The 18,142-nt window shown below is 34.6% G+C and overlaps 1 protein-coding gene across 5 annotated transcripts in view; it reads left to right on the forward strand.

Moving 5' to 3' along the window:
* The window catches only part of LOC139817633 (potassium voltage-gated channel subfamily KQT member 1-like), a 47,727-nt gene extending 30,350 nt beyond the window's left edge, over positions 1-17,377 (forward strand). For 4 of the 5 annotated variants that reach the window (XM_071785869.1, XM_071785870.1, XM_071785873.1 and 1 more), the window contains 4 exons: positions 772-882; positions 4,870-5,026; positions 6,582-6,704; positions 8,888-17,377. In XM_071785869.1, coding sequence (XP_071641970.1) covers positions 772-882; positions 4,870-5,026; positions 6,582-6,704; positions 8,888-8,989 — 493 coding nt within the window. In that variant the 3' untranslated portion in view covers positions 8,990-17,377. The remainder of the gene's footprint in view (positions 1-771; positions 883-4,869; positions 5,027-6,581; positions 6,705-8,887) is intronic. The other variant, XM_071785871.1, reaches the window with a different exon arrangement.
* Positions 17,378-18,142: the final 765 nt, after the last annotated feature.

Raw genomic sequence — 18,142 nt, forward strand, 5'->3', positions numbered from 1 at the left:
CCATGAAGCATCACAAATTTCGGAAATATATCAATTGGCGATCTGTTGAAGAAACAATTGAAACTATTGACTGCTACATTATCTGTCCTAACTTATTATTATCTAAATTAAACGTAACTAGAAACTCTTGCGCACATAAGATCTTGATAAATCGCAATATATTGCGTAAAACAAAGTGTTCTCTGTAATCTGCATTTGATCGATTCGAGTTCGGAATTTATACCTGCGGTACCGTTTTAATGTACATCTTCGAAACAGAATGTAAATTCTTGGTTTAGCTATTTCTTATTTGTGCTGACATAGTCTCTCCCAACGATATTTCTCTCTATTGTCAAGGGATGCATATTTAGTAAATTGCTCTGGAAAAAGACTCTCAGAAGTCATGCGCTGCGTAGAAGCCGAAAGTTCTGATACCAGGTGCATTAAGCAACGAAAGTGCCAAATAATCACTATTTAATAATAATTTCGAGGAGAATGCGTCATGATAAATATTAAAAATTAATTATTTAATATATTTGTCAAGCAATGTATTTTCGGAAAGTTGTAATATTGCGAGCGCTGTGTGCGTGATTAATGTAAGACTTCGGTAAAGTTCACAATTTAAATATGTGATCGTTGTTATATTGAAGTGATTCTTATGAAATCGTACAAGCAACGATTTACAAAAGTTACCCTGACAGACATACGTCAGCATCTGCCTAAAGAGAGTCTTCTCTGGAGCAATCTCGTCATATCAAAAGAACGAGATCCGCGAGCCCGTGGTTTGATTAGCGTGTTTCCGGTTGGCAGGGGAAGCCTCTTCACCTCGCAGACTAGCTCGGTGACGGAGGCAACTAGTGACGAAATTGACATCGATATCGAAGAACCGCAGAGAGTAACTATGTAAGTATCCATTGATTTCTGATTTTATTATCAAGTCCTGTCATATCTGTCAATGCGCATGCACTTATTACGATAGAAATTGCGTTAAAAAGTCATTAATCATTAAGAGTGAAACTTTAATAAGAGCATGCTGTATTCATATAAAAACAAAAGGAACATGGGGTCTGAAAATTATTTGTTTCTGGATTATATAGTAAATGTTACATTGCCTACAGCATACATACACGTGCTAGTTATAACGTTTTCGAGCGCATTCATCGTTCATTCCGATACATATTTTAGCAGATTTAGAAAATACAAAAGAAATACACATCAAAAATCTCATTTATGAGTCTATTTAAAAAAATATAGCAATTGATACTTGTTGTGGCACATTATAGCGAATTTGAAACTCCACTATCAGATATACAAGAGAAATCTAAGATTTTTTAATATAACATTGGCAATGGACAAACATGCTTAAGCGCGTATTGAAAAACAAACAATTAACTAATTACAAATTATTTATTATCTATACAAATGTTTTACTATAAATTAAGGTAACAGTTCAATAAACGAAACCTCATAATCCGAAAAATTCCGTTAATCTTCGGAACAATAATTAATTATTAAAGCCTCTTTGTTTGTTTGGTTAAGTGGAACACGTTGCAAAAGTTTGGCAACATCTTTATTACACGCCCTACGTCCTACGTGTGTTAAGATACATATTAATCCAAACGACGCGGAAATGTACGATTTGTTTGGTAACTTCTGAAGCAACTCTCGAATCCATTGCCGTCTTCGTGGTAGTCGATCGTCAAGTTATTAAACGCCCGATTCGCGTGTACATCGAGTTAGATCGCGCCGACCGAAATCAGAGTATAGGAAGCCGAGGAACATATATCTCCATGCAAATTACTTCTACTTTGTATGCGGAATCGATAACACCGCGAGGAATTTTCCTGTACCTCGTGCATACTCCGTATCATAATATACGGATAAATATTGCACACAGATCGTTACGCGCGCATCAGCGCGGACTCCGTTACAAGTAGAATAGAATATGCCTTTATTCCTCAACGAAATTTAATTTTGCCAAAATCCTGTAGGTTCCCTTCATGCATCCACTCGAACTACTAAGACTCGAATTCCGGTCCTTTGAAAGGAGAACCGAACATACGTGAGCTCGGTCTGTAATATCGTCGAAGAAAGTTGCTTGCAACTTGGTGATGTGATCTGCAGCCGCGTAATCTGATCGTCATTTTCATCGCACTTCTGCATTTACATTCGCGCATTTTTCAATTTTTATCATCTATTATCAATCACTTCCAACTGAAAGATAGCCAAGTGAGAAATAAAAATAGAGGGTATTGAATATTACCTAAAGTGCGTATATACACGTATATTTTTCACTTTAGTACACTATTGAATACGAATATTCGCGCGAAGAAGTATTTAAATTACAGTCCATTTCAAGACCGTCTGCATTTATATTTATTGCATGCATATATATATTACATTTTTATATATAGAATAAGTTTTTACAAGATAATTTTAATTAACGCTTTTAAATAGACTTTCGATGAAATGTTCGTTAAGGAAATATCTATTCTATGGAATATTTTATACCAGATTTTTATAAACGAATATAAATGTACTTTAAACGCTGAGAATGTTTGGTATATTTAGCACATTCTTGACCTTTGAATTTGATAGTTTAATAATTCAATTCAATACACATCTGGCTATTATGTGTATATTTGAATCGGACCGGTGCAATCTATCTACGTTTCAATGTAGCGGAGCAACATTTTCTGATATATAATAAAATCTGCTCTACTTCCATTCGTTAAGTATTAACAGCATCTTTGAAATAATTAGACACCGGAATCATATATATGTGCGTGTGCGTGTGCGTGTGCGTGTGCGTGTGTGTGTAATCGGAATCCCTCGGGCTAAAAATATTTTTTTATATTTTAATTGCACGTCGCATTCAAGTCCGTAAAAGAGAGGCGATGAGGGTTGAGGGAGGGAGGCCTTTCGGCGGCATCATTGACATTTCGAAGAGAGTCGGTTCTGCGGGCGCGAATGGAACGCACGATATTCCGCACAAAAGGCCCTTTTCGTACATTTGCACGGGCTCGTGACTCTCGTGAGTGCTTTTTCTACCGCGCCATTACTTCGCGCCTGTACGAATGACCCAGATTTCGCGACGTCGAACGAATGTGCTCGCCTCGGCCGTTTACGTATACGCTCGAAACTTGTAGGTACATAAAGACACACTTGCCAGATTTTTCCCTTCCAGCTTCACTCAACCCCTTTCGTTCTCGGTTCACCTACTTCCGCCTGAAGCTTTATACTCGCCAACTAGAGAGCATCTCGTTTGGGTATCTTTCAGCTATTCATCATCGACTACATCCGCTCGATTTTGTTTAAAAACATCATTTTATGCGTCTCGCTACGTGAAATCAGATCCTTCAGTCTCTTTTCCCTCTTCTTGCTTTCATTTCCGTCTTTTTCATCCTATTATTTGCTGTATTTTTGTTTTTTATTGTTCGGTTATTGTACGAGTTACACTGAATATGTTCTTACTTTTTATTTAATAACATTTAGTATAGTGAATTTTCGTGATTTTTATTTGCCTGTTACCTATTCTCTTTCATTAGTTTAGAAACAAGAATAATATAATTTTATTTTATATTTGATTTTTTATCTCAATAGGATTAAATATAAGAGCACAAGAGTTTTTGCGTTTTGTGACGTTAATCCTACTCGGGTGCCATGGTTTCTTTTACAACATATTTTACTCGCGCGGACGAGATATATTACATATATGTCAATTTTCATTGTTTTCTTTGATGTTTTTGAATTAAATAAAAATTGATAATATTTTTTATAATACATTCTCCAAATAAAGATAAATGCAAAAGTTGTCTTTGAAACATGAAGTAATATATTTGCATGCACTAAATATAGTAATATATGTAAGTAGTATAATATATATGATATTATTCAAAGATGAAGTGATTTATATCTCAAATCTTATTTATATTTCAAAGTAAAATAAAGCCATCTATTTATCCGTCTATTTATTACTGGCTTTTCTTAGTAACGATCAAATGTTCTATCATGACGCTTCATAAATGCTTCTCACAACGTTTTGCCATTGTATAAAGCACTCTCTCTCCCATTTACACTTATGACAAAAGCATCTGTGAAGGAGCTAAGCGTTCTCGGAGACGTAAATACCTGAAGAATGGGCGCTCTTCTCAAGAGCATATTCTTCCGCTCTCTTCGGTGGGAACGAGATGTCGAGAGCCAACGGATGACTCGCGCAAAGTCGAGAGAGAAGAAAACCAATATTTTGGTCAATATACGTGTGATAGCTTGTGATCCGAGTTATTGAATATTGACGTGTAATAGTGCGTTTGACACAAATCAATTTTCCAACTCGTATAACAATTATTTCGCGCGCTACGGATTACGAAAAGGATATAGACGTTACGTCGTTACTTTATCTCGAAAACAAACTTATTTATTTCCGAGGTAGGTACATGGTTATCCTAATAGAGACTGCTAAAACGTTAGCGCCTTTAGAAGTAGCTTTGAACGTAGGATACTTGATACAATTTACGTTAACGGGATTCAGCGTTGCACTTTACCGGTTATTTCTAACGATGAAAGGGAAACGAGGTGTATCAAGTTGCGTCTTGCCTCTTGCCACGACGTGATCGACTAAGAAAATTAAGTTAGCGAAGATTGCAACTCGAGGAGGAATCAATTTCTCTCCTCAATTGAATCGAGAGAATTTGAACCACTACAACAAAGTAGCTCGCGATCGGAAGTTGTCAAAATGTTGTCAAAATGATATTTCAATTACGATAAAGCTTTCGCTCTGAAGCATATTTTTATCTTTAATGATATTTTACAATTAAGAGAAAGATGAGTAATGTATCCTTTCTCTGTTGCAATTTGCCAGTCTGAATTTCGGCTTTTCTCTCTTTTTAGGTTGACAGAGGCGCACCGGAACGCTATTCGGGCGATTAGGAAGATCAAGTACTTTGTGGCTCGCAGAAAGTTTCAACAGGCTCGGAAACCGTACGACGTCCGTGACGTCATCGAGCAATACAGCCAAGGTCACCTAAATATGATGGTGCGGATTAAGGTGAGTCGATCCTCCATCCGGAGTATACATCTACCACTTTGAAGAGACCATCGTCTCTGTAACAGCGTTCGCGAGACGAATCGCGGCGGCTCTCGACAAATCATACCAAATTATTTGTCGTATATAATGAGTTAATGACACGCGATAGGATAAATCTGTCCCCCGTGTAATAAGCAGTACGTGCTCTTATTTGACAGATTACTGAGCGATCCACCAATAGCGGCAATAGCGAATCCCGGTCCCGTGTTTAATCGACCGTGCGCGATCGTCAAAGATTAGTCCGACACGCAATATCGAAGGGTATGTCGCGCCAAGTTCGTGTCGGTTCACAGGACAATGTAACCGTCGCTACACGGCGCAAAACAGCCGTCAGTTAATCGGGGAATGGTCGCGGCTCACATCTACACACATCTACACGCTCATCAGGCGCCAAATCGATCGATCTCACATACGCGTGGGATCATTAATGCTTTAACACATGAATTTTCGGCGCTCATTCAGGGCGCTTTCGGTGACGCTTTATATGAGAAATGCATATACTCTGTATGTTCGTAAGAGTAAAAAGAAAGGTGGCAGGTACAAAATCAAAAGGCAAAATTACTCATCTTTTTATAATATAATAAAATAAGTTACGAAACTGTTTATTTTTGAAATAAAATAAATGTAAAATATCGTTTTTGCTCGTTTTCTGCCGTATTGTATTTTTCATAATGCTCGTTTTAAATAAATTTTTATGTATATTCTTCTCATCTTTTGTATGCAATAATTTTAATGTGAAACTTTAAGCAAAAATACATTTGTGATTTGTAACAGTTCAGTATATTATGTACTATATTAACAATTTTATCCATTTATTTATAATATATTTATAACATATAATATATTATAATGTATAATATATTCATCAATTAATATTAAATTGCATTAAATAATGTTTGTCGCTGATATTCATTTGCGCCTGAACAATAGATCGATTTTTATCGTTCGATGATTGCTGCGGGAAGAATGACGACGCGACGTTAAAAAGCAAGCAAAGACAAAACGTCAATCACAGTAAACTCAACTTCTGTGAGTACACTGTCTTTTGTTTGCCGAAGAAGCTTCGGTACTTCGCGACGAGCGAATATAGGGTTCTATTATGTATCTAGGAGATCGATAACATCCACGAGCTCGAAGTTTCGCAGCGAGTCCTAATGACAAAATTTCAAACTGCTAACAACAAAACGAGAGCTCATTTACGTATTGCTTAATTATAACGCCGCGTAGATTCTAATCTCGTTATGTCTATTTTATATTGCAAGAATTACTATAATCTCGCGTATTCGCTCCGTTTTATTTTAATCATAAAATTGCACCATCAGGTTGCAGAAACGACTAGGAAACGAGAAGCTGAGGGACAATGATGTAAAGCGATATTAATTAACAATATGAAATCTTAACGGCGAATAAAGATTTCTCTTTTCATGTCTGCGCCGCTCGTCGACCATCGCGTTTTTCGGCGTAGTCTGGGTTACAGATTTACGAGTGGTTGATTGCACGTTCGATTTGTCCGCAGGAGTTGCAGAGGAGATTGGATCAGACCCTGGGTAAACCGGGGAGCTACCTGGCGGGAATCGACCGGGCAGGCAACGTGAAACCCATGACGATTGGCGCGCGTTTATACCGAGTGGAGCAGCAGGTGCGTCTTTCATTTTAATTACCGTAATGTTTCTTTTATGAATATGTAACTGTCCTAATTCCGTATAGCCTAGCATGTGTGTGAACCTATCTACGTATTTGCAGGAGAGTGATGCATAATTGAATAACCTACTTCCAAATCCATATTTTTCAAAAATTATACTTACAAGCTTTCCACAGCTTTTAATATTAAAAAAATGCAAATAATATGGTTCAAGAAAATACCAAGTCCCAAAGAAAAAAGAAATATATGTAGCTGTTTTGATGTTTCACACGAATTTGATCGCAGAAATATTGCGTGTCGCAATTTTTAAAAAATTTGAAATCAAAGCTGTAAAAAAGGAATAAAACCTTTCTTTAATGTAATTTTCCATACTATCGCTATAGCGGCATGCTAGAAAAGTTTTATTTCTTTAAAAATTAAGTATATTATTAGAATTTTTAACCTTCAACAAAAATTCATTGTAAAGATTAGAAATAATAAGATTCTCATGATCAATATTGAATTTATTATATCAAGAAGCCGTTTTAATGAACACAGACAATTTATTGAACATTTGGTTCTGTCACATGATATTCGTTAATTTTGGACTCGTATTTCATAACTTGAAAACCTTTTATAATATAAATTTTTGGAAAAATTCAAAATTAAAAAAAAATTTTTGCTATTTCAGTTTTATCATATTGAAACAAATTATTAGATTTGAATTAGACGTGTATTCAGCGACTTGAAAAATCTCATTAAGAATCATTAAGAATCTCATTTGAATAAAGAACTGAAAAATATTCGATAAATTATCTATGTCTCTTATTGTTAGCTCAATAGCTTAATTGTCAATTTTTTTACTAGCAGACTCGATATTCAATCAAGAATATTAATCTTCATCTTTACAACTCTTTTTGAGAAATAAAAGTTCTAACGATATACCTGACTTTGTTAAAATAGAGTAAAACTTTTCCACACACAAACACATACCATAGCTGTAATAAAATAAAGTATGCTAAAATAGCTTTTCTTCAACTTTAATATTAAATCGCTGAAAATTTTATCTAATAAATTTTTGAAGACCGGAATTATTTGCATTAAAAAGTACGGAAACTAATTAATCTTGTTCTAGAGTTTGTAAAGAAGCTCACGTATTTTTTGTTGAACCATGTAATATACATTTTTTTAAAACATATTTAAAAAAATGCAAAATAGCTCATTGATTTGCGATGGAATCACAATAGAATTCACATTTGCATGATCTTTATCAAATTATTTTCTCGGATTTTTTCGTTCTCCTCCTTCCTTTACAGAAAATTTGCATGCACACAATGCAGATCCTTCTCTATTAATTATTCTTTCGACTCACAGATTTCCCTAAGCCAAAAGAAAAAATGCACAAAATGGCGAAGAGAATACGATTGGGATTACATTCGCGCGTTAACTATTATAATCCCCCGTACGAGAATAACTAATAATGAAATTAATTATTTAAAATATCATATAGTCTCATTGAAAGCATAAAATAGACGATTATAAAACTTATGCATATATTTTTAATTTATACTATTGGATTAGTTTTTGTATAAACAATTAAGCAAAATTTTTAGTACAAGTAGGTATATATTATTTGGAAATCTGGAAGACATCTAAAATATTCAGAGAATCTTTTTATGTCTGAAGAAATCAGATTTTTCGAGGAAGTTTCTCGAGATAAGAAACTTTCCTTTTTGCGAAATTAAATTCTTCGAAAGTTTTATTTTTATTTTATTAAAGTACTATATTTTTAATAACAAAATGCTATATAAATTTTGATATTTTTACAAGTTTATAAATAATTTAAATGTAGAATTTTAGATAAGTTTTATTTTATTTAAATATTTATGAAAGTTCTTTATTTTGTTTTAAATTTAAAACAAGTAATTTTTTATTTTTTCTCATAATTGTGTATAGGAAAGAAGAAAGTAAAAAATGTTTTGTTTTAGATAATAATTAAATTAAAATCTATTTTAAGCGTGCATTTTAAAATGCTTTGATGTCTGAATAAAAATGCTTAGGAAATCAATTTAGGATTTTTCAAAGAATTTTTTTCCATTATGTATAATTTCGAATAAACACCTCGCATAAATCGAAGCGTAAGCTTTCTCTCGACAAGAATTTACGGTCGAGTGCATCGGTACGAAATTTTCTGTTTTCAGCTGTCGGTGATGGATAAGAAGTTGGATCAATTGGTGCATGTGTTAAATGCGCTAGCGCAGAAACAGCAAATACCTTTGCGTAGTATAGAGGACGATGTGTAACAGAAAGCCCCCGGCGAACTCGTGCAATCCGTTTTACAATCGCCCATGGTTCCACGGATCTTGCCTCGCGTTACTATAACCACAGTGACGCCAAATATGTTCAGCGAGAGCTCTTAATGTGGAAGATGGCACGCGCTCGATTGTGTTGTCCCGAGCATGTCCGGAAAGTACAAATATTATAGCGAATGCTATTCGACTCCATTCGACTCTCGAGAGAGCGCAATCGGAAGACGCTGGAAACCGTGTTCGGTGTCGAAGAGATCGGTATTGATATTGGCAATATAGGCGATCTTTGTAACTCCATTGTGGCCATTCTTATATCCTCGATCTTAAGAACGATATCTCCTTGAGAGGAATACGTTGTTTACTCGAGGCTGAGAGGAGTCATCAAGTGTAAACGCAAACGACGAAGTCAAACGCACAGGATGGATAATCGAATCAACGATATCAGGCGAGGAGCCAGGGCATAGAAAGCATAGACCGCGGTTGCTGTACGCGCGAAATGATATTTCGTCAAACAAGGATGAAAATGTCACGAGGTAATCGCGCGGTTAACAAAGGAAGGGCGCGAAGAAATACATTATTCATTGACGGCGCGAGGGTTGATCCCGCCAAGATTGGTTTTGTCGTCAGGAAGAAAGAAAGTATCATCGACTCTGTTCCATCTTTTAAGTTCGCCGAAATGGATAAACGCCAATGGGAACATCACTTGGGCCAACTAGAAGTAATAAGAAGGAACAATAAGCAACAATGAACTTCCTAGAGCAGATTTTAATTAAACTCATAGACTGCCGATCGTTCTGCCGGTCGGCTGATCGTTCGTGAGAAGCGGCGGAACCGTTTATCGGTCTCAAAGCGATTCCAACGGTTCTGCAGGGTTTATGATTTCGAGTTGTGGTTCCGTTTTGTTTTCGATTCCCGACACGGAAGTCCCGCAAAAGTAGAACCCCAGTTCAGAACTGTCGCTCGCGGAGTGTTTCCAGTTTCCAGTTTCCAATTTCGATTTCGCGAGCGCGAGCTCTCTCGATTTATTTATATTTCGATTTAATTATTCGGCCTAGCACAAATATAGATATTTTGAGATAAGCCCGCTTGTCGAGCTCACATATTACGAATTCTCCATCTTCTTTTCCTTTTTTACGGCATTGCCCGATCGCACTTGCCTACAGCGCTTGTTCCTAAAGAGCAATACGTCTACGTAGAATTTAGATACTGCGTGCTGCTCCGTGCTGAATTCGCGATATGCAATATGTATGTACGTATCCATAATATTTAGTCTTCGATACACGCGTGAGAATGTTTTAACGAATTATAAGGAGATAAGGCGAAAGAGAAGTGTATATATATTCTTGTGGAGGCGTGTCACTCTCGCATATAAACAATATTACAATTTATATTTTGTACCTACATTACTTATGGAATAACATTTTAAAATCGGAGATGCACCATTATAATCTTGAATCCCGCGCGCGACTCGCAATGTTACAAAGCTCTTTTATTTAAGATCAAAGCCGCGAACCGCAACGCGGCACGGAACTCTCAGACGAGCAATTTAACAATTTTTCGTTAAATTAGATTGATCGAACGACTTGAGAAAGGACGATCGAATGACTGATTGAACCGATAAGAAGGATAGCTGCAGTTCTTATGATTTTTCGACTGCCAAAACTAGATCTAAATGAGAGACAAGCAATACGACGTTAATAAGTTCAGATAGATGGATTCGCGTCGCCTCGTGACTTGCGGTTTTGCGTTGATCGATTAGCGGCCAGTCTTTCGCGGGCGGGAGAGTGTTCTTTATCAGGTGGAGATCTATCACACTTTATATATCTATCACCTCTTATTTATGTATTATTATGTACATATATACAGAGAGGATAGATTTAGCAACTTTCTCAAACCGAGCGGCTTCTAAGAATATTTTTAATCACACAGAGAGACATATTATATGTATACATATACATTATATATTACATTATATATATATAGGTGTAGGGTCCAAAATTATACACATTTTACAAGACTTTCTCGTGAACCAAAACACCACACTTTACTGCTGCAATGGACGTGGTGCTTGATTCGAGCCGATCAATTCGTTGCATCAGTGGACTATACATATATCGCCGATGGAGCACACTTGATATTATATGCGTTGTGTCTACTTTGTTTTACGCGTGTGAACAAAGTTACAAAACTTGTCTCTACACTTATTTTTATACCATAATATTTTTTGTATCGTACCAGTTTTCTTCGTATTTTCCATGCTGAATATATACATATATACATATGTGTAAGATATATAAGAGTTGTACAAAATAATTTATTATTTATGTCGAATGCTCAATTGTTCTTGAATCAAGCACAACCTCTATCGATTATAATAAAATGATTGTCAAGAATCAATATTATAACGTTGAGAAAACAGAATTTAACAGTCATCTTCGGGGACAGATACCTTTTAAAAAATAAAGTGCTGCTATTAAATTTTTTCCTTTCTCGACCAAACGCGTTGCCGACTTCTAGTTTTCGATAAGAGAGCACATCAAAGAATACTCAAGAAACCCTCCGATTTTGATAATAATCAGCCGTCGAATAATCAGCACACTCTTGACAGTTTTGACAATTTTACACGGCGCTCCGTGCAGTCCGACCATTTTTTATTAAATCTCGCGATGCTTGACTATCAGTTTATTATAAGTGTGTATCTCATCGAAATATGTGAAGAAAGTGCACTGGAAAAAGTAAGCAAAATACTCTATGAAACACGCTTTAGCCTATACGTGCGTACGAGCACACACTCTATGGTGCCTCTCACTTAATTTACTCCACTTTAATACGATCGAGTAATAAAACTTACGATAACATATAGATCATAAATGATTATATAGATAATGGTAATGCAACTTATAGCTCTTGCGATACGTGATGACGTGGCGCCGCGCGGCGCGCGACGAATAATTTTTCATTTTTTTGACAATTGTCACTTGTCACATGTCGATAGTTTTAATTTCGTCATCTTCGAGCTTCTCAAGTTCACCTTTTTGAGCGACTTAAATAGATAATGGGAAATTCTTTGCACAGCGCCCGCGTAAAGAGATCCGACGAACATCGGTGAGAAAGAACACGTGCTCGATAAACGAAATTTAGGTATTATACAATTATGAGTAGATAGAGATGGTTATCATTATAGAAGTAGAGACAATCAATAAACGTCATTAACGTGGCGCTATATGAAAATCAAATTTCCTTTCGCGACCTACCAAATGACATTCTCGATGTAAACGATTTAGTCAACGAAGTACGTAAAATAAGTTAAAGAATTCCGTTTATAGGTATGTAGAGATAAAAGATATTCAGTGACCTCGCGCTTTAAGCACATCGTTATTTCGTTGTATACATAAATTATTATTCCGATAATTATTGTATCGGTTCGTTATTGTTCATACAACTGGAGAAAAGGTGATCTCATACGATGTATAAATCGAAAATGTTAAAAGAATTTTTAATAAAATTCTATTGCATATTTTAGATTTATTTTTGTTTGCGGAATGACTTCTCTTTCCCAGTTGTATCAGCAATAACTATCTAATTATTTTGTGTAAAATATATTTTTTGTTGAAGAAGCTCAAATATATTATATTAATTAAGAACTTTATTTTTTATTCTATAAATTGGAGAAAAATGTTAGATTTTTAATTTATGAAGGCTATTAAAGTTTCTGCTTTAAAAAAAAAAAATATCTGCGATTTGTCTAAAGATGGTTAAATTATGATTGGCCAAAAACGTTAATTACTCTTCTTCGAGAATCATAATTAATTATTAAAAAAAATTGAAAAGAATTATATAATTGTAGATACGCGAATATGTAGATATCTAATATTATATCACAAAATACTCCCTTAAAGGATCTCAAAATGCAAGTAGTGTTCGTGAATCGGCCGAAAAAGTATGTAATATAATTTTTATCATTAAACGCATGTATACATTATATGTAATAAATACGTAAACCCCGTGCACGCAATCGGGTTAATATATATATACTATATACACTTAGAAATCGTTTAAGGCGACAACCTAGACTTATTGCATACAAATAATGAGTTCTCTTTTCCTACAATAAATTTAATTAATGCGTATATCATTATTAAACTAGTAATAACGTAGAAGGTTATACGATCAAATCGAACGAGAAATTCGCTCCTCTCTCGCGGCTTAAAATGTGATAACACGCAATCTACTTTAGTGGAAAGTTAGAAAACCGTGTCCGGGGGATCGCCTCTCTCTCTCTCTCTCTCTCTCTCTCTCTTTTTCTTTCTTTCTCTCTCTTTTTCTGCCTATCGTAAAACTTCAGATCCCTCCGCTCTAGTTTAGACCGACACGTCGATATATATTCTCTTATCGCCGAACACGTCCAACGGACTAGTCTAATTTAGTGGACACATTGCGCTAATGATATAAAGCAGCACCACTAACTCCCGCAAATCTCGTCTAGAACTCTAAACGGTCTCGGGTGGATCTGAACGATTGGCGAATCTTTTTTAAACGCGCGCGTTTTCGTGGATCATGTGCCTATATACTACATATAGTATGCGCTAGGATAAAAATGAATTTAGGAGATACATCAAAATCAAATCTCTCCGTTGTCTCTCTTTCTATCTCTCTCCTTTTTGACGGAACGTTCTTACGGGTCTTTCTCCCTCGAGTTACTAATCCAGTGCTGGACACCTATGTATATATATTCTTCTACGTGTAAAATATAATAAATCTATCCTATAACTTCGCGAGTTATAACAGTTATAGGAAACCTACTAATGCATAAAACAAGAAACTTGGCACACGTTTGAAATTGCACTATTTTGGCAAGCTGACAAGCTCCTGGTTAATCAAGTCCGCGATTAAATGGCCGAAGAATAAAATTGCGACGTTATTTTTTTTCACCTTAGCATGTAATATAATGATAATGCATCAGAAAGAAACACGTGAGGAATAATTCGGACATATGCATAGATTATTGAAAAATAACGTTTTACACGGTAGACGCCCAGCCTGCCGATGCTAGTTGGTATAAATGTGTAAAAAGTGGGACCGTGCAACTGAAGTTCGTTTCTGCCTTCTACTTCTAACTGTCTATTGTAAACAGTTTTCTATGCTCCATCTATTTAATCTATTCGAGCCCGGCCACAATCACGCCGATATTAGATAAATAAAGTAAAATAAATAAAGAATCCATATAATTCGTAGAGCACGATCGTGCTTTTGACAATTAGCGGAAAAACTAGCGAAAAAACTAGTGAAGCGATAAATCGTATACTCGAACGCAGGACGATAACGTCGGATTCTCGTCCATCACGTGTGCGACGCGCTGCTGTTGGAGAACACTTGTCGCAATCTTTATCCAGATAAAATTTTTGTTATACTTTCCTGTGATTCGAATGCGTAATAACATACAGATAGATAACAATAGCGTTACAACTCGATTATTGTAAGATATACTGTTATTGGCTATTATTAAGATATTTATTTAGATTTTAAGATTTTATCTATTTAGTGAGATCTACTCCTCCCGCGCGTGGAGGATATGCTGGTTTCTAAAGAGCAAATACAGCATACGACGTACCCATAATATTACATCGAGTGGTTTGCGTGAAATAAATGGAAGTGTGCGACGCGTTTCTTTTGCGAACGGCAATCCCAAATCACTCTCAAAATTATCTCAAAGTTTCGCAACGAAATAATGAGAACGTGTTATCCACTCACTTTTTTATGCGTTCTATAAACTCTTCGCACAGAAACGATCAAATTCTTAAATTTACCTACAGCATTAACAATTTGTCTGACAAACAAATTCAGTAAGTGAAAAAAGTGCATTGCAGTGAAACCAAATAATTCAAATAACTTTTATTAAAGAACACCAGAGTTTTTACTTGCAAAAGTCAAAGGGCACAAAAGAATATGCTGGGCCAAGATGTCCTATTTTTGCCATTCATGTTATTCCCGTTATAAGGATTAATTACCGGTGGGAGCGATTGATAAAACAACCTACGTAAGACTTTCATACAGTATCGACAGTACTATATTACAAGAGTTGCTACTGAAAATATGTTGGATATTAATCTAGAAATATTACAACATATAGGACACTCTGTCGCATACATCTTTCTTTTGACGTTTTGTATATTTACTACATCATGGTATATATCTCGCGTCAGCATTAACGTTAGGAGTACATATTAATTAGTCAAATAAATTGCGGAGTATTATTCTTTAACACGAAGTACGATCGCAAATTCAATCGCCAACTGTCTACAATAAACAATATTTTTTCCATCAAGAAGCACATGTCTTCTTCATGGACATATACTTTTTTATGCTACTTGTCAAAGACAGAAACTTGTCAAAACAGAACGAGTTAGCGACATGCGTTTGTTTAATCGATAATTTTGAGAATATATGGCATCCAATGAGGAAAAAAGATATGTAAGAATAAATTTATTTGTTTGTATTACAATTAAATTAAAAATTGTTTTATTTTTGCAAGACAATTTTTTGTTAATTATTACACAATTGTACTAACAACAGTAATCATAAATTTATAATAATCGATATTATATATGTATGTAGCATGTTGAATAGTATCGTTAAGACCTCTGTATTTCTGTCTCTCATTCGTTTCTCAGACTGAAAATTGATTATTGTGTAAAGAATGGTTGTCGATTTGGGTTTGCCCGTACTTGGCGAATTTTTTACAAGCGCACATAGGAAGCCTGTTATCAAGTTAATTTCAAATTAATTTTTAATCTTTAAATTCCCAACGAAAAAGAGGGAAATATTTAATCTCAATCAATTAATTATCTATTATTTAAATTCTTGATATCAAGAATAATATTATATTATTATATTATATTATTTATATTGCACGCATAATATTATGCGTGCAATTGTCTTTTTTCTTTATTTTTTTTACAACTATTTACATATGCGACGATCATATCTACTGTGCTGCGTTATTTTTAATAAAGTTTAGTAAAATAGATGAATATAATATATTTTTTTTCTTAATTATTTAAATTAATCTATTGCAAAGAAGAGAAGATTTATTATCGATTCCACATTAAGGAACATAAATACCAGAGAAAAAAGTTTGTATTGTAAAAAGTTTACGCATTATATTTTATTTTGTAGTAAATTTCGTCAGTTATTGGACAGCAAATGTAAGAATATTAAAATTTTACTTGTTGGAGATAATTTTGGTAGGTATCTAAAAATTATTTTGTTACCAAAATAGTAATGATTATGCTGCAATAGCAGAATGTGTAATCCTTCATCCGTCAGTGAAGGATTATTTTAATTTAGTAGCAATTTTTTCTCCGTATGTAAAGATTGAGAATCTAAGGATCAATTCCGGCGCAAATCACGAACGTTGGTTTCAGAAAATGTTTTGCAAGTGTCCTTCCAATTGTGAATATGGGTAGTGCGCTCTCAAGAGTCTACGACTCAAGAGTCTTAGATTTAGGCGAGCTTACTATTGTACATTACAGTGGTCCATTCATGAACTGCGACATCGCATCAACGCGACATGGACGCGATCGATATGAATAGAAACGTATGTAAAAATGTATAACATAAAATGCAATGGAACAATTTATAGACGATGCAAATATCTGGATGGACTAAATACCCCTTAACTAGCACACGTCCGCGATTGAACGTTATCTGCACACGGGGTGTTGTACACCCCACACACTTTGAACGTTAGGTACGGCGAAATGGAGGCTCCAATAAGCTTGAAAAAATCACGTACATACATTAAACACTGGAAAATGATACCCATTAGCCTAAACTATGAAATTTTTAATGAAAAATGGCTTGTTTTGCTAAAAAAATCATATCTCAGTCAAAAATAAATATTTTTTGATAAAAATTTAACACAATGTTCTTGAGATAGAGTACTTAACGAAAAAAATTATGAATATTATGATTGTAGTGGGTATTTTAAAAAAAGGTATTTATTTTCATGATCGCCTGTGCCCCTTTTTTCTGAATTGAAATCTTGATTTTTATAAAAAAAACTCATTTTCATTCATAGATTAACCGACCGAGAAAAATGCCTAAACTTGACGAAATTCGTTTTGGGGTGTTTGACACCCCGCGTGCTAGTTAAGGGATACTAAATGTGTCACGCATTGTACTGGATGTACATACGCATATGCGTATACATAAATGCTGATGATATTTTCAAGAATCGCGCGTAATATCCGATCTGTCAAATATTGTACATTTGCAACAGCATTATTACCTATGTAACTATAAATATGAAGATATACATAATTATTATTATCAAATATTAGTAAAAGTTAAATATATCATATCTAACTATTCTCTTGAAAATATTTTGTTGTCTTTTAACACCCCGTTTCCCATTAATTTTACAGATTTAGTTTTCTTAATAGTGAGAATATCAGAAAGAACATTTTTATAACAACTTTTAAAAAGATTAATAAACAAATAAAAAAATTTTAATAAACCGGAACCGAAAAAACTGTAATTTGCGCAATTCCAATACTTTTGTTGGCTAGAAATCCGAAACAGAAACCGAAACCTTTATTAAGTATTGAATAGCATCTATTCGAATATCATTGAGCATTACCCGTACTATAAAACCGCGGATAAAAAAAAAGCTGGCAAGGTTCTGTACGGAACACATTGAGTAAAAAATTCATTAAAATAAAGAAAAAAAAGCTGGGGAAAGATTTCTTCTGGAATATACATCCAGACGATTTTTGAAAATGAGGTGCCAACTTTACAGTGGCACACGCAGTATGCATATGTAAATAATTTAATTTAATAAAAATTTCAAGAAAATTTTAACAAAACGGACCGGAAAAAACTGTAAGTTATTGCGCATATATTATAATCTATTGCCTTGAAAAGGATAGGCTCGGAAATGGATAGATTCTAGAGCCTAGAAAATATTTTTGTAATTTATGTAAATAAAAGTGGTCAGCCACTTCCCTCCCCTCCTCATTACTCCTCAGGACTACTACGTGTCAAAATACAAAATATATGTGAAAAATAGATCTATAATTTTAAATTAAAGTCCATTAATGCTTTGCACATAATTATTGATACAATTATTATCCTAATTACGTATTA

Source organism: Temnothorax longispinosus, chromosome 8 (genome assembly GCF_030848805.1).
Source record: "Temnothorax longispinosus isolate EJ_2023e chromosome 8, Tlon_JGU_v1, whole genome shotgun sequence".
Lineage (NCBI taxonomy): Eukaryota > Metazoa > Arthropoda > Insecta > Hymenoptera > Formicidae > Temnothorax > Temnothorax longispinosus.